We start from the raw sequence: 24444 nt of genomic DNA on the forward strand, positions 1-24444 counted from the left end.
CAGCACCCCCTTCCCTCATGCTCCACACCCAATATTCTAACCTTCTCTGGGTCCCAGTCACCAACCTCCAGCACATTTTTTTCCTATCTATCTCAATGCACAGGTCCACAATGTCCTCCCTCTGATCTATTGTTGCTTGACATGCTGTTCTGTTATAGAAGTAGCACTGGCAACAAAGTGCTTCTACACAGCTATATTCTGGGAGCCATTTTTAACCATTCCACAGGAAATGTGACATTCTCTCCCCATTAATAATGTTAGGATATTAGAATGCAATGTGAAGGGTCAGTATTTGTAGTGCATGAATAGCCTGGCTAACGATTTTCATGTCAAGGTAACAGGACAGCAGCAGATGCTGGAATACTTGCCTCCATTTTTCCCCACAGTTCGGAAACACCTCCAGAAGGTCCGAAGAAAAGAGGCCCTGTTATGAGGGGTGGCTTGGACAAAGCTGAACTCACGGAACAAGATGTGTGTTCCCTGCCGCACGCTGTTAAAACTGTGGACAGAAAGTCAAAACAACAATGTTAGAAAGCTGAACCAACATGAATATTCTGGGAACAACTAGAACAGTAGCAAGAAAACCACTGGCCGTTATATTTTGTGAAACCAAATCTCCAAAGTTTATACCCATCTGTTCTCTAGAGAGAAAACTATTTGCAAAAACCACACATTGAATTTTAATTATAGGAATTAGAGGTTTGTGAAAGTAAAATTGATTCTAAAGAATCCCAGCAAGGAGTGTCCAAGACCCACTTATTTGAAAACAATCCATTGGAAAATGGCTTGCCAAGAGTAACTGTTGTTTATTTGACCAGAAGATGCCCTTTCTTTTAGTACCTTTGAACTACACTGCTGTTTACATTACAGTTTTCTTTAAAGCCACAAAAAAATCCTCTTTAAGAGAAGCTTCAAGGTATCATTTCTAGGTTACTGAAAATTGACTATTGGATAAAATTTACTGTATAAAATTTACTGCAGTTGTGATGAAAAGCTGATTGACACACCACTAAACAAACATTTGCACTAATGCATTTTGAAAAAAGTAGTTGGTCATTATGATGAATCTTCAATTCAACACTCATGTTTTTGTATTTTAGTATAAATTTCTAAAATATGAGTTGTAAGCACTTTAGGCTAACTTATTATAGCAAACATTTGTCTTACAAAGGTTTCTCTGAAGTGCAAGAGGTTCTCCTTTGGGCATGGTAAAGCTCAACATACAAGAACAAAAGAAATGCAAATACAAACATTATTTACCAAAAGGTATAATGACAGGGTTGCCTCAAAGATAGATTTTGTGCATTTCACTTGGCATCATGCAAGTGGGACAAAGCTTTGAAACACTCCAGAGAGATCATTAAAACATTCACTTGGGACAGCAGCTTAACTCTCCCTCATAGATGAGAATTAATGAAAAGATACAAGTTTACTTTCATCACAGCAGATCCTCTCCATAGGTAGCATCTCTGAAACAGACAAAATCTGGTGGTCAGTGTAAACCCTCTCAGTCTGCAATTTTAAATCACCTCTTTTAATATAAAGACTTTAAATCACTTTATCCTTCATAATACAGAAAAGGGTCTCACATTTGAAAGAGAATTATTCCACACAGACTTCAGCAAAATTTGAGTCATGTAATAACTGGGTGTGGGTGTGGTGTGTGTGTGGAGAGAAGCCATTCAGTTTTTACAAAAGGAATCACCATTTCTCATTTTTAATATCCTGGTTCTCAAACATATGTGAGCAAAGAGAATCTGTTGTCATGTGTTGAAAGGTAGTACAGAACATAGTTTCTAGCCCCCCTACCCAAAAGGAAATGTAAATAAAATAAGTACAATCGCCTTATGATTAAGAAACACTCATGACATTTGAATCCTGGAATCAGGAATTTTCTTCCTGTAAATATGATGGACACATACAGTATTTCATATTTATGAAACCTTATTCATGCAAAGTAAAGCACAACCATTGTCCCAAGAGATTAAAGTAAATAAATAAATCATGTGCTGGATCCAAATACGCCAAAATTACATGACTATCATTGCAAGCAAAGAGTGTTCGTTACAAAGTGCTGTCACTCACTGCCTTACAGTGAACAAGTTCAGAATAAGGTAAAGTAAGTTGCAAAAAGTCCCACAAGATGCCTGTGACAAAACTGGAAATGGAATTTCAGATCTTCTCATCCCAAACCACAGCCTGTATGACTTCTTTCATTTCTGATCTGCATTGTTTCACTGATGAAAGACTGATGGAGAAAAGAAGGATACAGATGAAAAAGAAGAAAGTTGGTGTAACAGAAGAAGTCAGCTTTCAGAAAGATAACACACATAAGGGAGACATTTTGGAAGAGAAAGAAAATGAAGGCACAATGATACAATTAAACGCACCAAATTATGCTGCTCAGAACATCTATAGAACATGCAAATTTTGGAAGCAGATCCTGGCACAATTGTAATGGAAAGGTCCAGACATGAAGCCAACATACTATTAATTCACAGGAGACAGCCCTACTATATTACTCCTTATTTCTAATAAGCAAAAACTCTAGTCACTCACTTTTTCAGCATGGGATGGCTTTAAACCTACCAGGCAGAAGGGTATGATATCATTTGTTGCTTACTCAGTTAAAAGAGTGGGTGGATATGCTGGAACATCAGCACACCTGGTCGTGCTGACAGCCAAGTGCCGCCAGCTAGTTGAGTAAAGGAGGATTTTGTTTAACTATACAATGGAAGGATTTTCCCCCAAAAGCTCAAGATTGCAAGCCTGGGAGTCAGAATTTTATCCCAGTTAAGATGCTACATTTCAGACACCCTATACTTACATTCCTTTTTATAAGTAGTAAAAGTTCAGCTCAAAGGAATCAGCCCATGATGGAGCTATCCAGCAAGCAGCCCAATGACAAATCTATTCTCAGATAGGGTCAAGATCACTACAAGGGACAGGAACACTATATATTTTGAATAAACTATATATGTTGCAATTCCTAGATCATGGGCAGATGGCCAGTACCAAAATAACTTGGCCATCTTTTTTTTAACAGCTGCCCAGAGATGAAGATACCATTAATGTGGCAATCTTACAGGTAAACATTTCTAGAAGAAAGAAAAATTATGACAACCCAAAGGTGTTAAAGTATTCCAACAGTAAGTAGGGCATATGACCAACACCTTACCTTGATTTTTATACATGCAAACAGATGTTTTTCCCAATATCTTTTGAATACTGAAATGAAATAAGCTGCACTCAGAGGAATGGCTTAAGCAAGATATCAACAATAAAGGAGCAAACTTCACCATTAAGCTCAATCATTCTCAGCAAGTTGAACAGCTGCTGAGATTCTTCCCTTAGGATTGCTCAGTCTTCCCTCTATCTGTCCTCCTCTCAGTAAACAGCTCATACTGTTAGCAAAGTTAAGTGGCCAGAGCTTTTCAGCACATTTGAAGAATAAAGACTTAGGAAAAAACCAGAGTACCTCAACAAGTTATAACTTTGTCCTCAATCATTTAGAAATAGGTTTGGGAACCCAGAAGCAGGGAAAACAATTTTTCACTTCTCTGGTTAATTGCTCTTTTTCCTCTTTCAGGCATTTAAAGTGTAGCCATCTGCAAGAGATTCCTTCTAGAAGAAAGCTTTCAACAACTGTGCTAGTCTCCAAGCCTCCTATTGCAAATCTAATGATTGCTTCAGTCCTCTTCCAGTAAATAGAGTAGGAAAATTAGAAGAGTAACAACAGTTATTAATGATGTGATTTTATTTGTCTTGCTGAAACCAAGACTACAAATTGAATTGAATGTTCATTAGTTAACACCATTTTACTGTGAGCACTCATATTTCAGACAAGAATTGTTAGGCAACTGGATACTCTGTTAACAAAACAGCTTTTTCCATTCACTTGTGAGAAAATCCTGAAGAAAGATGAGAGAAGACTAAAGCAAGGTTTTCAGCTGATGGGGATATCTAAAGAAATTCTTACAGTAGGGGCTTCAGGATGCTTTCTCACTCCTTTCCTTTCTGTGTCCCAGAGCAGCCAAACCCCAGAACAGTCTCCTCCACCACCACTGCTGAGAGGGCTGCATCTGGCAGCACACCCAGGCTAATCTTATGGGATGGCACATACACGTGAAGGGAAGAAAAAAGATTTGGGAGGAGACTGTGATAAAACAGCCCCAGCTCTCAAAAATGGCTGTGCTGGGAATCCTAGCACTCAGGTGCTGCTTCTCTGAACAGAGCAGCTTTCATAAGGCTTTGTCTTTTTGTGTATTTACTTTTCGGCAACCTGCCAGAGTCCAGAAACTTTCAAGCACTCTTTTCAAACCTTTGGACTTCTAAATAGATTGTAAAAGTCCCAGGATGCTATGGTAACATCTCAATTGAAACCCATTGCAGCAGTTAGCCTCTGCCTGCTGAACTCAGGCAAAGCCAAATACGCACAATGCAGAGTCCCAAGTCCTCGAGAAAGATGGAAGAGCTTGCCAGGACCCTGCTGTCCCCCTAGCAGGTGCCACCTTTGGTTACCATGCAAAGAGCTGAACAAGTTCACAGGACCTCTCCTCTACCAAATGGAAAACAAGGGACAATGACCATATTTCCTTAATTGACAGCATTACTGCTTGCACTTTCGATCAAGAGTATGATGAAGAAAAAATTTTGAAGGCTTCTTGAGCATAAACCACTTACACACACACCCCACACACACCCTTCTCTTGCCAGCTACACAGGTGTCTAAGTCATTAAAACAGAGTTGAGTGTCTCAAGCAAAAATAGGGTAACCTCAAATGCAAAGTTGCTGTCAGAGGCTATGTTTAGTCTGACTGAAAGGTCTGTAGAGAAAAACAGCGCAGAGGATTTGATGTCAACATCATGGGCATCCCAGGATTTGTTTTTCTTGACACATGCCCTGGACTACTTCAATCTAGTCCCATTGACTGAATGCTCATTTGCAGAAGGAACACATCTTCCAGTTGAGCCCCATCTGAAAGGAACCCAGAGCTCCAAGACTGTTTCACTGTGTGAACTAAAGCACAGTAAGTAGGGATAACCAGGAGTATTAGGATTAGAGACTATGCTACAATGGGTAACAAATAACTAGCTCTAGCAATAGAAAATACTGAAATACAAAAGACTTTACAAAACAGGCAATTTCTATTGTTAAATAACTCATCCACAACAATAAAGCATCCCCAAATAACCAACTGCACTTAGCCCAAGGCTATGCTCTGAGATAGTCAAGTGAGATTTACCTTGCCTAGAAGGAACCCTGAGAGGGAACACTTAAAACTGGAGGCATAACTGGGTAAAAAAAAAATCACTGTCGTAGTGATTAGATTATTGCTGTAAGAATGTAGTTTAAGATCATTTTATTCTTCACCTCTTGGTTTAAGACTACTACAATATTTGCAATATTCAGATGAATCATTGGACTGCTTTTTTAACTATCCCCCTTGGAAAGTAGAGTAGGACTATGAGCATTCCTCAATTCAAAGCCATTGTTTCAAGTGCTTTTTTAAACTCCACACATCTTAGAACTTGGGACACTGAGGTCAGCCTCAAGGAAACCACCATCTCCCTCTAACGAAATTAGCAGTGCTTTTTAGGCATTTCCTTGGAAATGTGTTAACATTTTGTTAACAAAACAGATGCTGTAAGTTATTCCTGATGACTGGCTTTAAGGGAAATAATCGTTTTTTTAACAACTAGGCAGATAAGAAATCATTAACATTAAAAAATTTTGGCAAGATTGGGTGATATAATACTGCAAACACAGAGACTGGATCTTTTGAGATCCTTCCTGTCTCATGCACTCAAGATTACTTCAGCTGCAGGGTGTGGAAAGAGGGAAAGGAGCGACAAATTTTAATTATGTGTTTTCAGACTACTTGATATAGGCTAGAAATCTCTGTATTCGTGGCAGACTTAATGCAGGTGGTACAAAGATTATCCCACGTACTGGGATGAAGAAAATGAACCACAGCACCTGTGACAAAGCTCAGAGTAGGCAGTGAACAAGCTTTCTTATGCTGCTTTGTAGCAAATCAAACCCTCTGGGACCAGTTTACAGATTCTGGAGAAGGAAAGGATTAAAGGAGTTGCTGCGCTTGCTTGTTATTACCCAGAAAGCCTTTATCTTTTTTAGAGTCCCTCTCCCTTAATTTTTCATATGCTAGGTCAGTAATTTAACACCTCAAGCCTTGAAAATCCCAAGCTAAAATGACCATACTGTGTTGAATTAGTAGCCCAGGATTAAAAAAAAAATAAATTAAAAGGCAAATGGGGAGGGGTAGGGACGTGGGAATCTTTAAAAACAGAGGCCTTTTGATCAGAGCAGCATCCTGCAGTTTGCTGTAACTCAAGCTGACCATTCTTACATGGCAGGAATTAAGGACTCCCCCTGCTAGGCAGGGCCCTATTAAAACACAATAGCTGTTTGAAAAGGGTAAGCAAGCTGATATGGATATAATAGGCCACATATTGGGGCCCCTTTCTACTGTGAAATAAAGCTTCTTCTTAGAATTATGAGCTGGGAAGCCCAGCATTCAGGAAGACGGGAAAGGGCATACAATGAAAGACCATAAATAGCCCTGCAGAAGCCCTCCAAGGTGCTTAAGGGAAAAGTAAAGAAGCCTTCTCAGATAAGCATCAATCACCCATGACCAGTTCTTTCAGTCTGATCAGGTGCAATTTCAAACTACATGGTGCTTCAGTGAGTCTGGAGAGGTCTTGCTGGTATAAACAGAGATTTTTTACAGTAGGAAACTGTGTAAGTTGCATACCACAGGAATGGCTGCATGAACACCATTATAACTAGCTTTTATGGAGAAGACTGCAAGTTGCTACCCAGCTTCCCTCAAAAAAAACTGGTTTTTTCTGCCCAAACCTAAACTAAATACATAAATAAAAAACCAATCCAAAATTATAACTACACCAGGAAAACTGATAACTCTCCAGCTAATATATTTCGTATTTGTTCAAGTAGTCCAACTTGGCATTTTGGGGCAAGAAGAAAATTCCTTCTGAACTGCTCTATAACTCTCTATATTCTGAGGGTATGGGAGCTGCAAGTCCTCTGTTAGCTTCATTATCATACACCATGATCTCTATTCTTTGGCTTCCTTTATTAACCAATGAGTATTTCTGTCCTCCCTGTTGTGTTGTGGAATTCATTCACTAGATTTAAGATGCCACAGAAACCATACCATGAACCTGTGCTAAGGGTGACAGGATGGCACAAAGATGAAAAACACTATTAAAAACACAAGCCACACAAGGTAGTACTCTGATTTCCTCTTATCTAACACTTCAGAAAGTAGCTATGGAATTGACATCGGCTGGAGATGGATTTTGATACCAAAGCATAAATGTCCACCAAAGGAGGAGTATGGATTTGAAAATTATTGAGGAACTGCACCTATCTTGAACTCCTGAGATCAAAGTAAAATGCCATGTAAAAGCAAATTGACTTTGCAGAAAGTTGAGGCCAAAGCATAAGTACAAGTAAGGGCCTGCTTGCTCCATTCTGCATGAATTCTCCTGATGTAAGACAGTTCCATGTTTAATAAACTAGACTTTTAGTTATTTTAAAAGGTAGCAGCCCAATCATGTTATGGCTGTGGTGATGCACAAAATACTGAAATATAACTGAATACCTGTTCCAAAGAGATTCAATACTGGTGCCATGCAAACAGATTCCCTCTTTGCTCATTTCAGCCTTCCTTTGACTGGAGAAATTCAGAGGAAGAAATTTACAACTGGTACTCTGTCATCCAATTCAGTTGCCTTGGCAAGAACTATAGCACATCAAAGACTGAGCAGCTTCCAATATTTTCATCATGGCAACAAGTGAACCTCGCCAAAATTCCCTAATATAGATGAAGTTACATCATTTGACATTAATGCTAACTCTGCATTTGGAGATTGCTTAGCTAAACCACTTTGTGCTCATTACAAGTTCTTGGCTACAGTGTTGACCAGCTACAGTTTGTTTAATTCACTTGAAGATACACAATAATATTAAATTTGCAGGACATGGTTATTGCAACTCACTAAAGCTAATGTATTCTGGGATCTGTATGGTTTCAACATAGCACTGCACAGAAAATCTCAGGTTCTCTGAAGACATGCAGATTTCAAGAAACTAGACTTTTTGCTTTTCTTGCTATTGTTTAGTGGTGTTTTTACAGAAAAGGAAGATAAACCACATTTCAAAAATGCATTTTTCACGCTTACAAGACTCTTGGTGTTTGATATTAATGGAGATGCAGACATTGTTAAGGGATTTTGTCCTGTAAAGGATAAGGAATCCTATTATGGGATCTTATCAGATCCTATTGCTACAAACATTTGCTGATTTTTACAGTGTCCATGTGTTGGTCTTGTCCACATGGGAACACGTATATTAGGGAACACATCCTGTTAGCAGAGCAATTAGAAATGTTCCTCAAGGTTTTCTGTGATGCCTCAACATTTTGCAGCCTAAGAACAAATACAAAAGTCCTTCCAACAACACAAAACTGGGAAAAAACCCCAAACCAACAACAGAAAACTCAACCCCAACTTCAATTCTGATCCATCTTTCCTTAAAGGTATTTCTGGGAAGAAATAAAGTGTTCCTTAAACTTACACTATTTGATTCCAATTTAATAGGAAGCCTTATAGGGTTAGACAGATGTAAGCCAAGAACTCTAAAACTGATCTCCTATATACATGAAGTAGCCTAGACCCATGCCAAAGTGCTTCATTAAAACAAGAACTAAACCATGTGAGTTAGTACCACAGAGAGAGGTACTGCTATTCATGAAGTTACCATGTATCCAACAGTGGTACTCTTATTGCTGAAAACATCAAAAGCTTTATTGGAGGAAATCGTATGTTAAAAAGAAAATATTACTAACAGTAAATTATAAAACTATGCCTTTCATTCTTAAGAATAATTTTTAAACTCCCACATACAATATGGAGAAAAACACCACGTACCAAACTTTCTACGCTGCTATGTTCTTCCAAAGCTGCTATTCTTGAGTGCATTTCCACTGAATTCCAGTTCCCAATTTCATATTACTAAAACAGTTTCCTTCAAAACACTTTGAGAAACTGCAGGAAATCCAATCTTTCAAGCATGTGACCAAGCATGAGGTGAGATTTCTGCTTTATATACACATTGCAGACTGTATGCAAAAGACTGTAAGTAGTCCCACTACATCTGTGGTGGATATATCATTATTTATGTTTCTCATCTCTTCCTATATATTCCAACAGTGACTCAGCAAGCACAACTGAGCAATTTTCCAGAATGATGGGGAAAGTTGCTGGTCAAACAGTTATATCATCATTGAATATCTAATTTGCATCACAGCAAACTCTACTACAGACCTTTTCTCAGTGGAAGATGGACAATATAAGATTTCCAGAGCTCCCCAATTCTGACTTGAGGGCCCTTTCACTTCCGCAAGGATAGAAACAAAACCACAACAGAGATGCATGATTAAAAATGCAAGAACAGGGCAGGAACCAGCCAATATCACAGATTTAAAATAAAAAAACCAGCAGACTGATGGAGAAAGTAAAAATAAACAGAAGACTCTGTGACATTCCAGGAATGCACACTGATGTGTGATGCACATTGCCAGCTCCTGTCCAGCCTTTCATCCACCAGTATCCCCAAGGCCTTCTTGGCAGGGCTGCTCTCAATCTGTCCATCTCTCAGCCTGTGTAAGTTCATATATTTGAAGTCACGAAAGCCTGATCTTAACTCCCAGCTGGTATCATATACTTCTCCAATTTTGTACTAGTAATATCAGCAACTATGATGAAAAGCAATAAAAAAATTGGAAGCATAAACGAGAGTTTTACTAGAGTTAAAAACTAAAGCTAGAGAGAAGATAGTACATTCAACTCTAGCACAGAGAAAAGGCACAAAGTTAACTCAGATATATATTGTCTTGATGCTTGTAACATTTGCCACATTCCTGGACTCTGGCTTTTGGGAAATTTCTTTCCAGTTTTATTAGCTATCCACGCCACCTGTATGCAGTTGGCTTTAATCTAAAGGAAGCTCAATTTCATGGCACATGTGTTGCATTTCAACCTTCAAGGCTGTAAGAAAAAATAAAATATACCAAATTTCATAAGGTCTCCATAAAGTAGTCAGCCAACTCTTGCTGCAGCTATTCTGAAAAAGACCACAAGTAAGTATGTAATTTCCATGATGTGAAGGAATAGGAAAGAAGTGGGCAAAGACTGCACTGCTACTCCTGTGGGTCTATACTAGGAGCATCATAATCTGATCACACTGCACATGGAAACTGTGATTACCTCTCTTCAAAGAGCAAGAGCACAGTGCAGGTCAAGTCTGTATGTAAGTGCAGACATCATGGATAACTACCCTGTGCTGACAAGATGCTGATATCCAGTATTAACATTCATATGCTTTGGCAAATCCTGCAGATTGTTTTGTCACCAAACAGTACGAGAAGTTTCTTATGTGGAGTATATTACCACATAGAGCATCACTGGTAAATACTTTCTTTTAAGTTCAATTCTGCTACTGCTTTGCTACAATTGTTCCAAGATAATCCTGTTTACCAAAAAGATTTTTTACCTTTTCATCCCCCTTGTATTTCTTTGCAAGGGACACATCTGAATATCCACTCATCTGTGAGATTCTCAAGTATAAGGTAAGACAATTTTCTAATATATTGGCAACATGTACAAACTACAGTGGGAATTGTGTTATTGAGATTAATATATGCATTTTTCCAGCTGTTTACTCAACAGCAATTATCCCAATCAGCATATTTGTCAGGTTAGGACTTGCTGCAATGTTTGTTACAGAGAAATGACTCTGGGAAAATCGGGAGTTCATAGATCCTGGCTGCCATATCAAAATCCCAATGCTGTTTCTCCCATAAAGGAATTCTATAATAAAAACATAGGGTGACACATACACAGGTACCAGACAAAATTCACATAATTTAAATGTCATATAGAGTTATCCACGACCCCCAGATCTTCCATAGCTCTCATACAAAACACATACCCCATGCACAATGGGCAGGAGGTATTGAAATCCCATTTCTAAGGTGGGCTGGAAAAATTCAATTACAAGAAAGAGAGTTCGCCCTTCTGACAATGCTTCTCTGTAGAGGTGAGACTGGAAGGCAACAAAGGGAATAACAGAAAGGCTTTGTGTCCATTAGCAACACTCTTAGTGGAGAAATATGCAATTACTGTAGGTTCCCCAGAAAGATTTATCAACAAATTCAGTCCTGCAAATCCATTGTAGTCTGTGGAGAGACACTTTCAAAATGTTTCTTTCACAACGACTTATACACATTAACTGCAAAACCTCCTCAGAGCTTCTGGCACAAGTGCTGTGTCTGAGTTCATATATTCACTCTCTTTCCACTGATAACTGAAGAGCAAAGGAGAGGCAGACAGCAGTCATAGGCAGTGCCCCAGGGGTCAAGGAATCCCACGTAAAAGCCTGTCAGGAACCATCAAGCACATTATCCCAGCTGAGATTTGCAGCCCAAAGGGGTGCAGCACAGCTAGGTCATTGACAGCAGCAGCTTGATACTGATCACATGGCTCCGTGCAGTCTTGCATTGAATGGCATCATTTTATCTTTTTCTCTCCATAGCGGAGGACATGTAGGAATCAGGACAGTATTTGAAGAACACATGAAATGTTGTGGGGTTTTTTGCAATTGCTCAGAAGATTATATTAGAGAGAATATCAATATTTTAGGTAATATCCTAAAAGTATTAATATCTCACAAATACTACTGATTTGCCCAAAACACAAAGAACTAACACTAAAAAACCCCAACAACCAATGCCCCTCCCCCAAACAGTTGTACTGAAAAATTCAAATGAATGGCTTCATCTCTCAGAATGGGAATCTGGCACAACTTGTCAAAGCCCTAAGGACCTTCTCACTACTGTTTTTGCTGTTTGTACTGTAATTGAACAAAGTACAGGGTCAACATTCTACAATGCTAGGTGCTGTAAAGTACATGCAGTACAATATCACTTCTGTCTTGAAGAGCTTACACTATCCTTGCAAACAAGACAAAACAAGTTACTCTGAAAAGGGGAAAGATGCAGAGCAGATGACAGCAAGATGATGACGGTGATAAGGCCTACATACACAGATGCAAAGAAAAAAGAAAATTGATGGCTCTAAGCTAGCTCTAAGAATCTCTCCTTTTCATAATCAGATAATTCAGCTTATTTCCAGTTGCCAATTAAGGTTGCCTTCAGTGAGTGGCTTAGTTCTCATGGGCATCCCATCTGTCTTGTTCCTGGCCCTTCCCCCTTCCCTCCTCCCCCAAGGGTATTGAGACATTTTTAAAGAGAAGGACATTGTTTACTCTACAGATTTATTTCTGTTATGTTGTACAGCAATAAAGGACTGAACAAGCCAAAAGTTTGTCTGATACCAAAGCCTGTGTCTATTGCCAGAGAAAGCCAAAGGAGTAGTATCACATTTGTCCCTAAGGAAAGAGTTGAACAAATCATTCCAGCCAATCCAGACAACAAGAGAAAATGAGGTACATTCATTGCTAGAAGTTGATACTTCTCACCATGATAACATCTTCCTTCCCAAGGATCCCAAACTATACAGCACTGTCAGTCTTGCTACTAGGAACAAAGCAAATGTTCCTTCCTGTAAAACAAGGCTCTACACAGTGCTGAGCTGGTATTTTGAATTGCCAGGCACAAAACAGATCTAAAAGCTGTATTTGACCCTCAACCCTGTCACACACACCACAGACACCTCCTCAGATAAATACTGTTGAACTGTCACATAAGATCCAGCAGGGGCATCCAAATTAGAGCCAGCAGAAACACTCTTTAGAGGAAAAGGGGATCTCAGCCATCAGGTTGCAGAGTCCAGTGGAAGCAGTGCTACATCTACAAGCTAAAAGCAAGAGTTTTTTCTCAGTCACGCTCCAGCCAGCAGGTGGTCAGGACATATTTCACCAGAAACAAAAGAAAAGAAGAAGTGTTTTGTGACAAGAATATTGACTCAAAAAAAAAAAAAAAAAGGTCCATTCCCTTGTCTCCAGTTCACTTGTGTTTGATTTATCAAACAAACAAAGTTATGGAAAAACAGTTTCCTAACCAAGGTAAGTTACAACTGGTTATTATTTCTGAGCTTTCCAAAGAGTCTTGAACAGAGCAGCACATCTACCTGCATGCTGGAAGAGAAAGTTTCAAGCAAAGGGTTAGCTTACAAGAAAAGTAAAATGTACTAGTAGGAAGTCTCTTCATCTGTTTTTTTTTTTTCTTGCTGGTTCTTTAAGCTGAAATGAAAAAAAGACACAGACTCTTTTAAGAGCCCAGAAAATATAAAGTGGGATGCTATGCACATTCCCTCTGCGTGATCAAATGCATTAGAATGAGGGCCCTGTTTTTCTTCAGTATAGAAGAGATCAAGAAAACAGGATGATAAATAATGTATAGGGGAACATGTTCCTTTAAGATATGTTGGCACAGACATCAGGCTGGAAGAAGCAAAGCAGCATTAGTGTGTAATTACACAGAGGGTTTTCAAGAGTCTGCATTTCACGAAGATTCAAGAGCAGAGCTGAGATTTCTCAAGCTTGTAATGAACAAATACCAGTAGCATTTCAGCATATCTATAAAGTCAAGATTAGTCCTAAGAGAGGCATAATTTTACTTGTTTAGCTAAAAGATGTGGATTAATTGGCAGAGGGGTGATTGATCCCTGTTTCTGTAAGGGTCAGGAGTGAGCCAGATGAGGGAAGCCTCAAGGTACTCTCAAGATTGAAAGCAGATGTCCACATGATTGGGACAAATGAACACTGGAATAAAGTGGGAGAAAAAACTATCCTTGAAGACTAAAACTATTCTGGAAGGAAAACTGTAGAGATCAAGGTTAGTCCTCTGCAATCAGCAATCACAGTGCTAGATGGTGGAGAGGAGTGAAATACATACCCAATTCTGTTTCTTAGAAAAAACTGAAATACTCATTGCCAGCAAAACGCTTACTGCTTGATCCATACAGAACTAAATGACTGCATAATTTTCAATTCTGAAATTTCACTCAGGTATGCTAAGTCCCAACAAAGTTTTCTTAATTACCAAAAAAACCCAAGTTGTTGTACCTGGCTCAAAGACTTGAACTGGCATGGTAAAGTGGGGCATTGCAATGCATGATGGAAATGCCGTCAGGTTGCTCTTCAGCAGTGAATCCAGCAGAGAGGTCCATGGAACACCACTACATTGAGAAGTATGCCCTCTGAAAGGAGTTTGGAAAATATCTAATACCTGTCCTTGACAGATTAATTTAATTTCTGAAAAGTTACAGAAGTCATTCTTTTACACCATAAAGACTTTAAAAAAAAATTACTTGTTTGGGCCTGCCAAACTGCCTGCTAGCTTTCTAAACCTGGGCTTGGTCTCTAATTTTAAGTCAGCATAAATAGGGAAAAGACAATTTTAAAAACTGGACATCCTAATACCAAGTCCCTTCATCTCAGATCTGCAGCATACTTAAAAATATGTCCATTCCAATCCTCTCCTTCCATGGATTATGGAAAACACTAGGACAGCGCCCACAAACCTTCTGGAATCTGACAAGTTATCTTTGAGCTTGAAGATGCTGAGACTGAAGATCAAGTTTATTTGCTTGGGAAAGAAGTGTAGCCTTCAAAGCACAGCAGGAACAAACACTGAGTGGATGAACAGAAATCTTCTGGGCAGTGAGGGCTCACCACTAAGCCCTGGGAGCCAGAACATACGACATTTTCATAATATGAAACTTCACATTCTGCACTCATGTTGGCTATCATTTATTCTCCACTTTAAATGAAGAATCCCACATTTCAAATCTTCACAGCTCTCAAAATTACTAAGCTTGTTTGTGCTTTGGTATGGGGACACAGTTTCATCTGCTGAACTCCAGATATTTTAGAAAAGAAATAAGAAAAAAGGAGAACTACTAGTTCTGTATTAGAAAATGAATGAAAAAGAATCCTTTTCCTACAGGAAATATATAATCCTATATTCCTAGATATATAATAGATAATATTATAATATATAATAAATAATTTTATATATATATATAGTCCTATAATCCTTTAATGAAATCAGAAACTCCACAAGACACTCACTGAGAACAAGAAAACACTGTAAAAATTGTATCTCTGAAAATAAATGGGAAAAACAGGATCTCCAGCACCTAAGTCAGTCTGAGGGTTTTGCTCTATGGTTATGGCTTTGTTCATTATAATGGTTTTGAACCACTACTTATTCTTTAAGGTAGAAGAGGAACAGGAAGTGAAAAGAAAATGGTTATCACATCAAGATGAAGAAATACTACAGAGCATTTTGAACAGTTTCACTGTGTGAACAACCTCTTGCTCACCATTTAATTTTTGAAGTATATATATGATCAAAAGTTTAGAAAGGACACAGAAGAGTCAATTTGAAATTAGATGCAAGCTAATCTGCAGAGATGCCTCAATGACAATTTCAGCAGGGTATTTCAAAGCCACCTTGCCTTCAACTCCCAGTAAAGAAATCCTGTTGCTGGATGGAGGTCACTGTAATCCTGCTCTTTATCTTTCTTAAGCTCTTGTTTTCCAACTATTTGCTCAGCTGACTAATGTCAGTATTACTTTCTCTGGACAGAAAGCACATAGTTTTTCCCCTCAATAATTTTCTTGCAAATTAGTAAGAAGAGACAGTGCTCATGTCCAGTACTTAAGGACTTAGCCAGGTTTTAAGGGAAGAAGAGACATCCTATTAAAGCATTTAACAGAACAACAACAACACAAGGATACAAACAATTCAAATTCATACTCAAGGAAGAATGAGTGCTGCTGAAACCAGCAGCAGTCTGTGAAACAGTTTACTTTAGTATTTCTCAAGCAGTTTGATACTAACAGTCCTGACCAAGAGTAGCAGAATTTGGTTTTCCATGTTTTTAAATCACTGTTTCCCAGAGTGACTGCTTTACACGAATGTTTGTAATAGAAGAGGTACTGAACTGTACAAAACTCACTACATTTCCAAAACACACTCAGGCAGCCCTTGACTAACCCAGTAAAATCCAGCATTCACCCATTCTCCATGTGTTCTGTCTGTTTCCAAAGGCCCTCCTCAGGCTGGCCCTATTGGCAGCATCCTGATGTACTTACTATTCAGTGAAGAACCTGGCAATGCCATACTGACTAATATCTTCTCTGTTCTCCAGCAGCTGACTCACTGCATCCTCCATGTATGTGAGGACATGTCGCTGAGCTGCAAATAAAAAACAGTAAGAGACAGAAGTTAGAATATAAGGGGTCTTCCCAGAGCCAGACAAGCCCAGCTGTGTGCCTTACATGAGACATCAAGCATCTGCTTCCTCAATTAAAGAGTGGAGGTTTCTTTCTCCCAGAAATAGATAGCAAAATTCATCACCTAAATCCTGCTTTCCTTCTTGGCTACACAGAGTTAGTCATTAACAGCACTAACCCTTTTTTAGAATCCCCTGAGATTTTGGTATTGAAGGAAGATAAGGAGTTGTGAGGCAGTTTCACTGGAAAATGCTTACTCCAGAGGAGTTCCTGATCTCTGTTCTGGGCCATCTTTCCTACACAGATTGTCAATGCTGTTTTGATGGGGCTGTTGCAGAGCTTTAGGTGTTCTTTACTCTCCCCTCTATACCAAAGCCAAGTAGCTTTAAGGTCGCTTTGTAAAGGTTTCCTCCTGAAGGTGCAAATAAAAGTACATCTGTTTCCAAACAAGCATCAGTGAATGTGGCAGGTGGGGAACAGGTCTGAATGCCAAGAGAGATTTACATTGCTCAACAGCCAGTCTCAAATAACTGCCTAGGCCAAACACGGGAGAATTTCAGAAATGGTGGATCTGCCAATGCCTCACCACAGAATGACACTCACTTATAAGATGCCTGAGTAAAGACAGTTTGGTGCAACACAAACTGTTTTGCTGCTTCTACAGGGGGCAGACTGTACAAAACAAGCATTTGCCAGGGAGGAAGCAGCACAGATTTACCACTGAGCCCCTTTGATGTTTTTGGCTAGAAACCAAGCTAGAGCAACAAAGAGCCGAGTCTGAGGTGATGTGCCAGCCAGCAAGCAGTAGACTTTCCAAATCTACAAGTTCAACAATCAGAAGACAAGTTACAACGAACCCAGGAAAATCATTCCTAACCTGGAAAGCACACAAACCCTGTTCCCAAACCACACACCTCCATCCTAAACACGTATCCTACTGTACCTTTGCAAGTAGTGTCGTGTCCTAAAAAGAGCAGGAGAAAACCCTTAGGGAATATAGGAAAGGCAAGGGCTGTTCTTGCTCCTCGCCAATCTGCTCCAGACTTGGCAGAATCACCCCCTCACCAGCAACTGGCCAACCTCAGACCCACATCAATATTCTCTAAACCATTTTAATTTGTGTTTAATATCCTGGTAAGCATCAAGCCTGTGCCACTTGCTACACAACATGGAAGGCCCTTTCATCTTAGTGTGGGGTGGACTTCAAGAGAAGCCCGGAAATGATTATTCCCAGTGGATACAGTGATTAAAAGTATGCGTGAATATTGATTGCTATCAGGGGATTTCTCTGCCTAGAACACTTTTCAGGACAATAGTAAAATTGGTTAAGCACACCCTGGAAAATACCTTGCAGCTGATAGCAAAATGGTGAGCCAAAAGTTTAAAGATATTATCTGGCACTAAAAGATACAGGGCGTAGCTTTATTTAATTATTTTAATGCAAAGGAATAAATTTAATTTATGTGAGTGATTAAAGAAAAATAGCTCTGCGCACCTGCGTCCCCCGAGGGAAGAATGAGTCCGTGCAGCTCAGTCATAGGCTCAAGATAGCAACAACTGGGTAACTTTACTTCAGCCCATCCTTCCTCCCTCCTCCTGAAGCAGTCCATCTCACACTCAGCAATTGTCTCCCAAGGCCCCTCTTGAGTGTCACATGTACCAGATTATGCCAGGAAATGGTACTAGCAGACAGATTGCCACTCATCTCAGCCTGCAATAAACTTCAGCTCAACTGCAAAACCATTCTCAACACTTTGTGGGGAAGTGTATACTCCTTTCATAGAATTGTCCCTATCAATGAACCATATTTCTCCTTAGAGTCATAAACCTCCCCTAAAAGCCTTTGGGAATAGATAGGCATGGTCCCACAGTGCTACACAGCACAATGTAGCTGACCTCTATAATAAATACCTTTGAATCTGCTCCTGGAGAATAAATTAACTTTCAACATAGAATTTTAGACCTTTCAAAATGTACACAAAAATATATAGGTCATTATCAAATACAATTGCTTGTAAAAGGGTATTTCTCTTAGGATTTTTGTTGCATAGCCTAAGGATCCTGGCAAAGAGCCTCTATACCTATTTCCCAGAAGAGTGGGTAGAGGTGTGGGGAAGGGAAGAAAACTATGAGCAGAGAAATTAAAAGAAAACAGCACTTTAAATCTCCTTGAGAAGTCTCTCTCTTTGTCCCTTTGGCTGTTGTGCTCTTTCCAGGTAGCACAGTTCACACTGCCAAACCAAATTCCAGCTCTGGCTTCCTGTTCACTGACTGCCCAGTTCCATGGAACGATGCAAGTAATATGTTTTATAACCCAACTAATGCTATGCTATACAGGAAAGTCACAGAACAAAATGTAATTTGCAGACAGGTTTTAGCAGGCTAGAGAGGCAAAATAAAGTGCCAGGAGTCTGGTTATAGCAAAAGAGTAGTTCCTTAATTTATACAAATGGTACTTTCCATAACAAACACTGGAAGAACCATACCGGAACATTAAGCATTTATGCAAGCATAGTCAAAAATCTGTGGAGTTCTAGGCAAAATGAATGAGATGATTCATACATTTAATAGATTTTGAAAATTCAGGGATAATGATGTACTGGTTGCTCATATTTTGAGGCCCTCTTTGCAATAACAAGGCAGCAAGTCCAAATTAGAATGTAAAGCCCAAATACTCACTGTGCTATTACAGCGGTCTGTCTCTACTCATTTTCTTCCTGACAAAACTCCAGTATACTGCAGTTTCCACACAGGAGGTGTTACAGCAGGACATTATCCTCAGCATTTGTTTGTTTCAGGCTTATTGCAACAGAAGTTGCCTACTCATACAGAACTTTCCAATGCAGCCTATATTCTGTAAATATAACAAAAATTCTCAACTCTGAAATCCCAAGCAAGTACCCCAAACAGGAAACTAGTGTGCCAGCCGCACTCATTTAGTAGGTGCCACTCTTTGCTGTCAGGTTTAAAAACTAACAGTTGGGTTTCACAAAGGAATCTGACAGAGGAAGTTCACAGAGGATTTTTCAGGCAGCCCATAACCTGATATTAAGTAAATACCTCTTCACTAAGCCACTAGCAGTGATGTTATACTTGGAGCCTCAGTCCAATCAGTAGCAGCACGTATGGCTCCTCCAAAGCTGCCCCCTGCAGCACTTAAGAGAACGGCCTGTGATACTCACATGCTCACACCCCCCCATCACACACATGCCCAATGTTTAAAATGACTCAATGAATCTTTGGAATGAATGCACTTTTGGGCTGAATGCAAATTCAGGGCTGAGCAGTGGCTGTTCAATTCAAGTATGGCCACACAAAGTCATACAAGTACAAGGCGTAATGGGGATTACATCCACAATCTCTATGGATTTCTCTACAGCACATTAGACAATCATAACTAATTCAATTTAGCCATAACCACACCAAATAATTTTGCATATGTATTTAAAATAGTAAAAATAGTCTTTTTATAAGCTACCAAATTACTTGTTTCGATCTTCTGATAAGAACAAACAATCCACTACTTTGTAGCTTTGATTACACATGTTGTAAGAACAAGCATTGATACTTGAAAAGTCTTGAAGGAAAATTTAATACAAATAATATCACTGCACAAAACTGAATATATGCACTGAAATTCTCAGAGCCAGAAATTCAGGAAGAAGGAAGGAAATAGATGTCACCTTTAAGACATGATACTGTGTATATGCAACGGTTTTACTATCCAAGTGGATAACTCTCCAGGAGACATGACTTCTGAAACAGGAGCTGTCTATCAAAGCAATTTGTTCTGTATGCACACAGAGGGGCTTTTTTTTTTTTTTTTTTTAAATTGGGGTCATTCCTGGCATAACTGAATATGCTGAAAAATCAGGAGTGGGAATTCCTGGATAAGACCAGCTTTTCTTACTTATTTGCCTCCTCCTCAGCTGAAGTGCTGAAAATACACACTGCTTGATGCAATTAACGTTATGATTAATTTCAGTTATCAGAAGCTTGAGAGCATAACAAGCTTTAATGGACCTGGAGTATTTCTGGTATTTTTAATCTCTGAGAACATATACTGAAAGAGTATTTAGCTATTACCTTATGCTCTCAGAGTATTTGTTCTAAACTGGAGCTTAACTAAGGACTACCTTATTACACACATTGGAAAGATACATCCATAGTAATATAAAATCAATTTCATGCAAATATTACCAAAACAATAATGATGCAAGAGAGAAATAGTAAGGATATAAACCTCAACAACAACACATCAACTCTGGAAATTCTTCCAGCATCAATGGTTTTTCAGGATGCTCATTATAATCTTTTCAGATATCATTAAGGACTTAATCTCTTCAGATATTGCTAAGAAATGGCCTGGGAAAGAGAAGTAAGTGAACAAAACAATAAACCTAAATGCTACATCTCTGTACTGTCATAGTTCCTTCCAGCTTTGCATAGCTTCACAGTGTAATTTCCTATTAACCCCAAAAAGCAAAATGTTTTTTGAAGGACAGAACATTCAAGTACAAGTAGACCATATGATACCCACGGTATCACCCAACATGAGACGTGCTCCTCCTCAGGAGCACATGCCAAGGGGTCACACACCATAACTACAGCACATTTCGTATGTTCCAATTTTCAAAACCACTTTCAACAAAAAATTTAAGAAACATTTCCATTTATAATTTAGTCTTGACCATAGCTGAGAATTTGGTTCAAGCCATGAGCATAATACTGCACACAGAGTAACTCAATTGTGCAAGTCCTTCCAGCAGACTGCTTCCTGCAAGGTGTCATACAGCTGCTAGAAACCACCCCCCACCAAAGCAAATCATTGAGCTACCTTCTCTTTTTTTTGTTTGGTTGGGGTTTTTGGAGGTTTTTGTTTAAATCTAAAATTATTAATTGTGGAAGAAATTGTCATTTCAGTTTGTTATAAGGCATTAAGTAGCATAATGGTTCCCTACCTACTCACGCTCAGAGGGACATATGCAAAGGATTGTACTCTCCAGCTGTGGAACTCTACCTAATTCAGGGTCAGATTTCACCTGCACCTTTCAAGTTAAGGTGGAAATCCTGTGGTGCAACAGCAGTATGGTGGTAAAATCTCCATCTTTTGGACAAAGTATTAGACTGACTCTAAGAAGATTCAACTAACATTGAATCTTTAGCTCTTGAACACTGAATCTTTAAATATTGAAGATTTAACTAACATTTCTATACACAAACTCTTACACATCATTTTCAACCTACATTATAGTTGTCCTACCTGTACAACAGAGCAGGAAATAAAATTTTTAAATAGGCATTCTCTTCTCTTTCTAGACCATGAGATCTTTAAATCACGGTGCTCCACAGAAGTTCAACAAATATCTATACTAAGAGGAGAACCAGTGTCTGCTCAGATGTCTGGATAACAGTGTAGCCCATGTGTTGATTATGCTGTTAAAGGAAATTATTGTACTTGCACTTTCCAGACCAATATTTCTTAAGGCTGTTCAGAAGAAGAGTAAGCCTTAGGCTTCAGTAAAGTCTTCACACAACTGAAGTTCTCTCTTGGGAGCTACTCAGTTTTGTAAAAGAATGTATACAAAATCATTAAACCCAAGACCTTTTATGAGAGAGATGAGGAAACACAACTGTGTTTCTGGCACTTGATAGGCCCATGCTTTACTGATAAGGCACTTTCCTAGCAGAGTATTTGCATTCTTACATGCCTTATATTGGCAAAGGACAAGAAACAACATCCTGAAGCTGGGTAGTAGAAGGCAAGAGAATAGATAGAAAATATAGAAGTTTGGAAATTTGCAGTACTCTACAGCTTTTTCTCCATAACAGCAAATGGGAGCAGGGAAGTAATACAATATGAAGCTTCAGAGACAGCTGCATGAGCAGAACAATACCCTAAGTGCTCTGCTGCCTGCTATAAATAACTGAGCAATCACCAGTTATTAAACCATAATGAGGAAGCCATGAAAAATGTCTCAAATATGCCTCATTTTGCCTACTGTAGGTTCAGTCTCATCCATCAAATGAGAAACACATTATCATCACTATAACCAAACAATAAATGCTGTTTATTCAGTGAAACTACTGTTTATAATGTCCTGCTTGCAACAACATCATCTGCACTGTAGCCTTTCTGCCAGTTCTGCAGACCTCACCTCCATTCCTATTCCCTAAGTAAAGGTCATCTCTTTGCTTCTACTTACTGTCTCATTGTGGCATGAGACGTGTTGCTCTGATTTTCATATTCCAGGAATTTTGGCATAACAAACTTTGCAACTATTTTTCATCTTAAGTGAATACTATATTATCTCCCTGTTCATTTCTGTTTTAACTCAGAACTGCTTTTATTTCCCTCTTAGCATTCCAACTGGTTGTAGAAGAATTATCTCAAATAGAGCAGGAAATAAAACAGCAAGTAGCACATTATGTTATTCTGGCTGCTCAGTTTATGTGATGGCCTGGTTTTGATAATGAGAAAGAGAAGAGGGGAAGAAGGGTTTGGGTGAGTTGCCCATCCCAGCTCAGAAATGGCAGGGTCACCTGCTCTGTGAGGGTCAGAGAATACCTTAAGTGGCAAGCTAAGGCAACGCAACTCCAGAATGAAATTACGGAAAGTGAAATTTGTCACAGCTCCTTACAGCCCCACTTCAGACAACTGTACTAACAAGACCTTGAGGTGCACAATAGAACAATCCAAATAATGGTGACTTCGGGATGCCAATGTAGAAAACAGAAATGCAACTCAGAAAAACATGTGGGGAGGTGTGTTTGTTTGGGGTGGGAGGAGGGGGAGTTGGGGGTTGTTTTGGTTTGGTTTTTCACCATTTTCCTACTGCTAATACACACTAAACTCCTTAGGATCTGTGAGCAGTTCGGCAAGTTATAAAGTCTCATGAAGGCAGAAAAACTGGTTTTCATAACACTTTTAGCTAACAAGAATATGCTTCCTCCTCTAATAGACAACAGAAACTGCAATCTAAACCCAAGGTATACTAAGTAAAGAACAGAACAAACTCTTATACAAGTTATTCTTCACCCTAATATGGTCACATGTCTTTTTCTGACCCCAATGTCAGAATAATTTAGAAAGTTGTACAAAATGAAAAGGGAATTCCAAATCAGCATGTGGAACAGAGATAAAAGGAGGCTCACTTAAGTGACTAGTAAAGCTGCTTGCACCTAACAATCTTGTACAGATAAGAAATCTCTCTCGTACATCTCATATCTTACCTTCAGATGTGCAACAGAAAACTGGGGTTTTTTTCACACTTTAAGTATTTTTAGTCTGCTTCATAGATTGTTTTGCGTGATTCAATCCTTACTGACAAGTTTCACACAATTAAGAGGGCCTATTTCATTAAAAACAATTACAAGAACCTGAAACCACGTTGGCTCATTGAGAAAAATAAATTTTACAGGTTTCAACCTAGAGCCACTCTGGAAAAGTTATTAACTATTAGCATGTAGGTTAAAAATAGTGAAGTGGTGTGACAGAACAAACCCAAAGGGTGTGTGTCTTGTGTGTCTACATGGCACTGTGATGCTGTTCTCAACCACCCAAAGCTCCACAACTGAAATCAGCAATAACAACTTCAGCAAGGTGAGTCCCATGAGAGTCACCCTGAATAGAGCGGTAAATAAACCTATTTCTGCCTTGAATTTCCTTGACACAGAACAGCATTGCAGTTATGCAGGTATGCACGAAGCACCCTAACAGCAGCCTAGCAGCAACAGCACAGTGAGATTCTACTCTAAGATGATTTAGATCACTCCTTTGCTTAAATGGTTAAACAAAAGTCTTTTAGTCTAGTACCCCCTGCAAGACAAGTTTTCCATTTACAGCAGTGCTTCTGCACTCTTGTTCCATTTTGACTTACAGAAATGGCAAAATCATGATGGAACAAGCAACACAAAGCAATTCAATCCATTCCTGACCTTCCTTTGTACAAGAAAACTACAGAAAATTATGTATACCTTGATAAGAGTTATTACCAAACAATCTCTTGGGCCTAGGAAGTAATGGCAGAAGAGCTTCACTCCACAAACACTCTCTTGAACACAATCCAAATGCTTATTACTCGTAATTCATCTCCTCCTCAGCAATTAAATGAAGTCATATTGACTTTATT

The 24444-nt window shown here is 39.0% G+C and overlaps 1 protein-coding gene across 1 annotated transcript in view; it reads right to left on the bottom strand.

Moving 5' to 3' along the window:
* CSTPP1 (centriolar satellite-associated tubulin polyglutamylase complex regulator 1) overlaps nt 1-24444 on the bottom strand; it is a 79220-nt gene that overhangs the window by 53995 nt on the left and 781 nt on the right. The window contains exons 2-3 of the mRNA XM_054275259.1: nt 16172-16274; nt 369-499 (exon numbers count right to left, since the gene is read on the bottom strand). Coding sequence (XP_054131234.1) covers nt 369-499; nt 16172-16274 — 234 coding nt within the window. The remainder of the gene's footprint in view (nt 1-368; nt 500-16171; nt 16275-24444) is intronic.

This window comes from Melozone crissalis, unplaced genomic scaffold (assembly GCF_028551555.1).
Source record: "Melozone crissalis strain CALT ecotype California unplaced genomic scaffold, PUWL_Pcris_2 ptg000018l_1, whole genome shotgun sequence".
In the NCBI taxonomy this organism is placed as follows: Eukaryota; Metazoa; Chordata; class Aves; order Passeriformes; family Passerellidae; genus Melozone; species Melozone crissalis.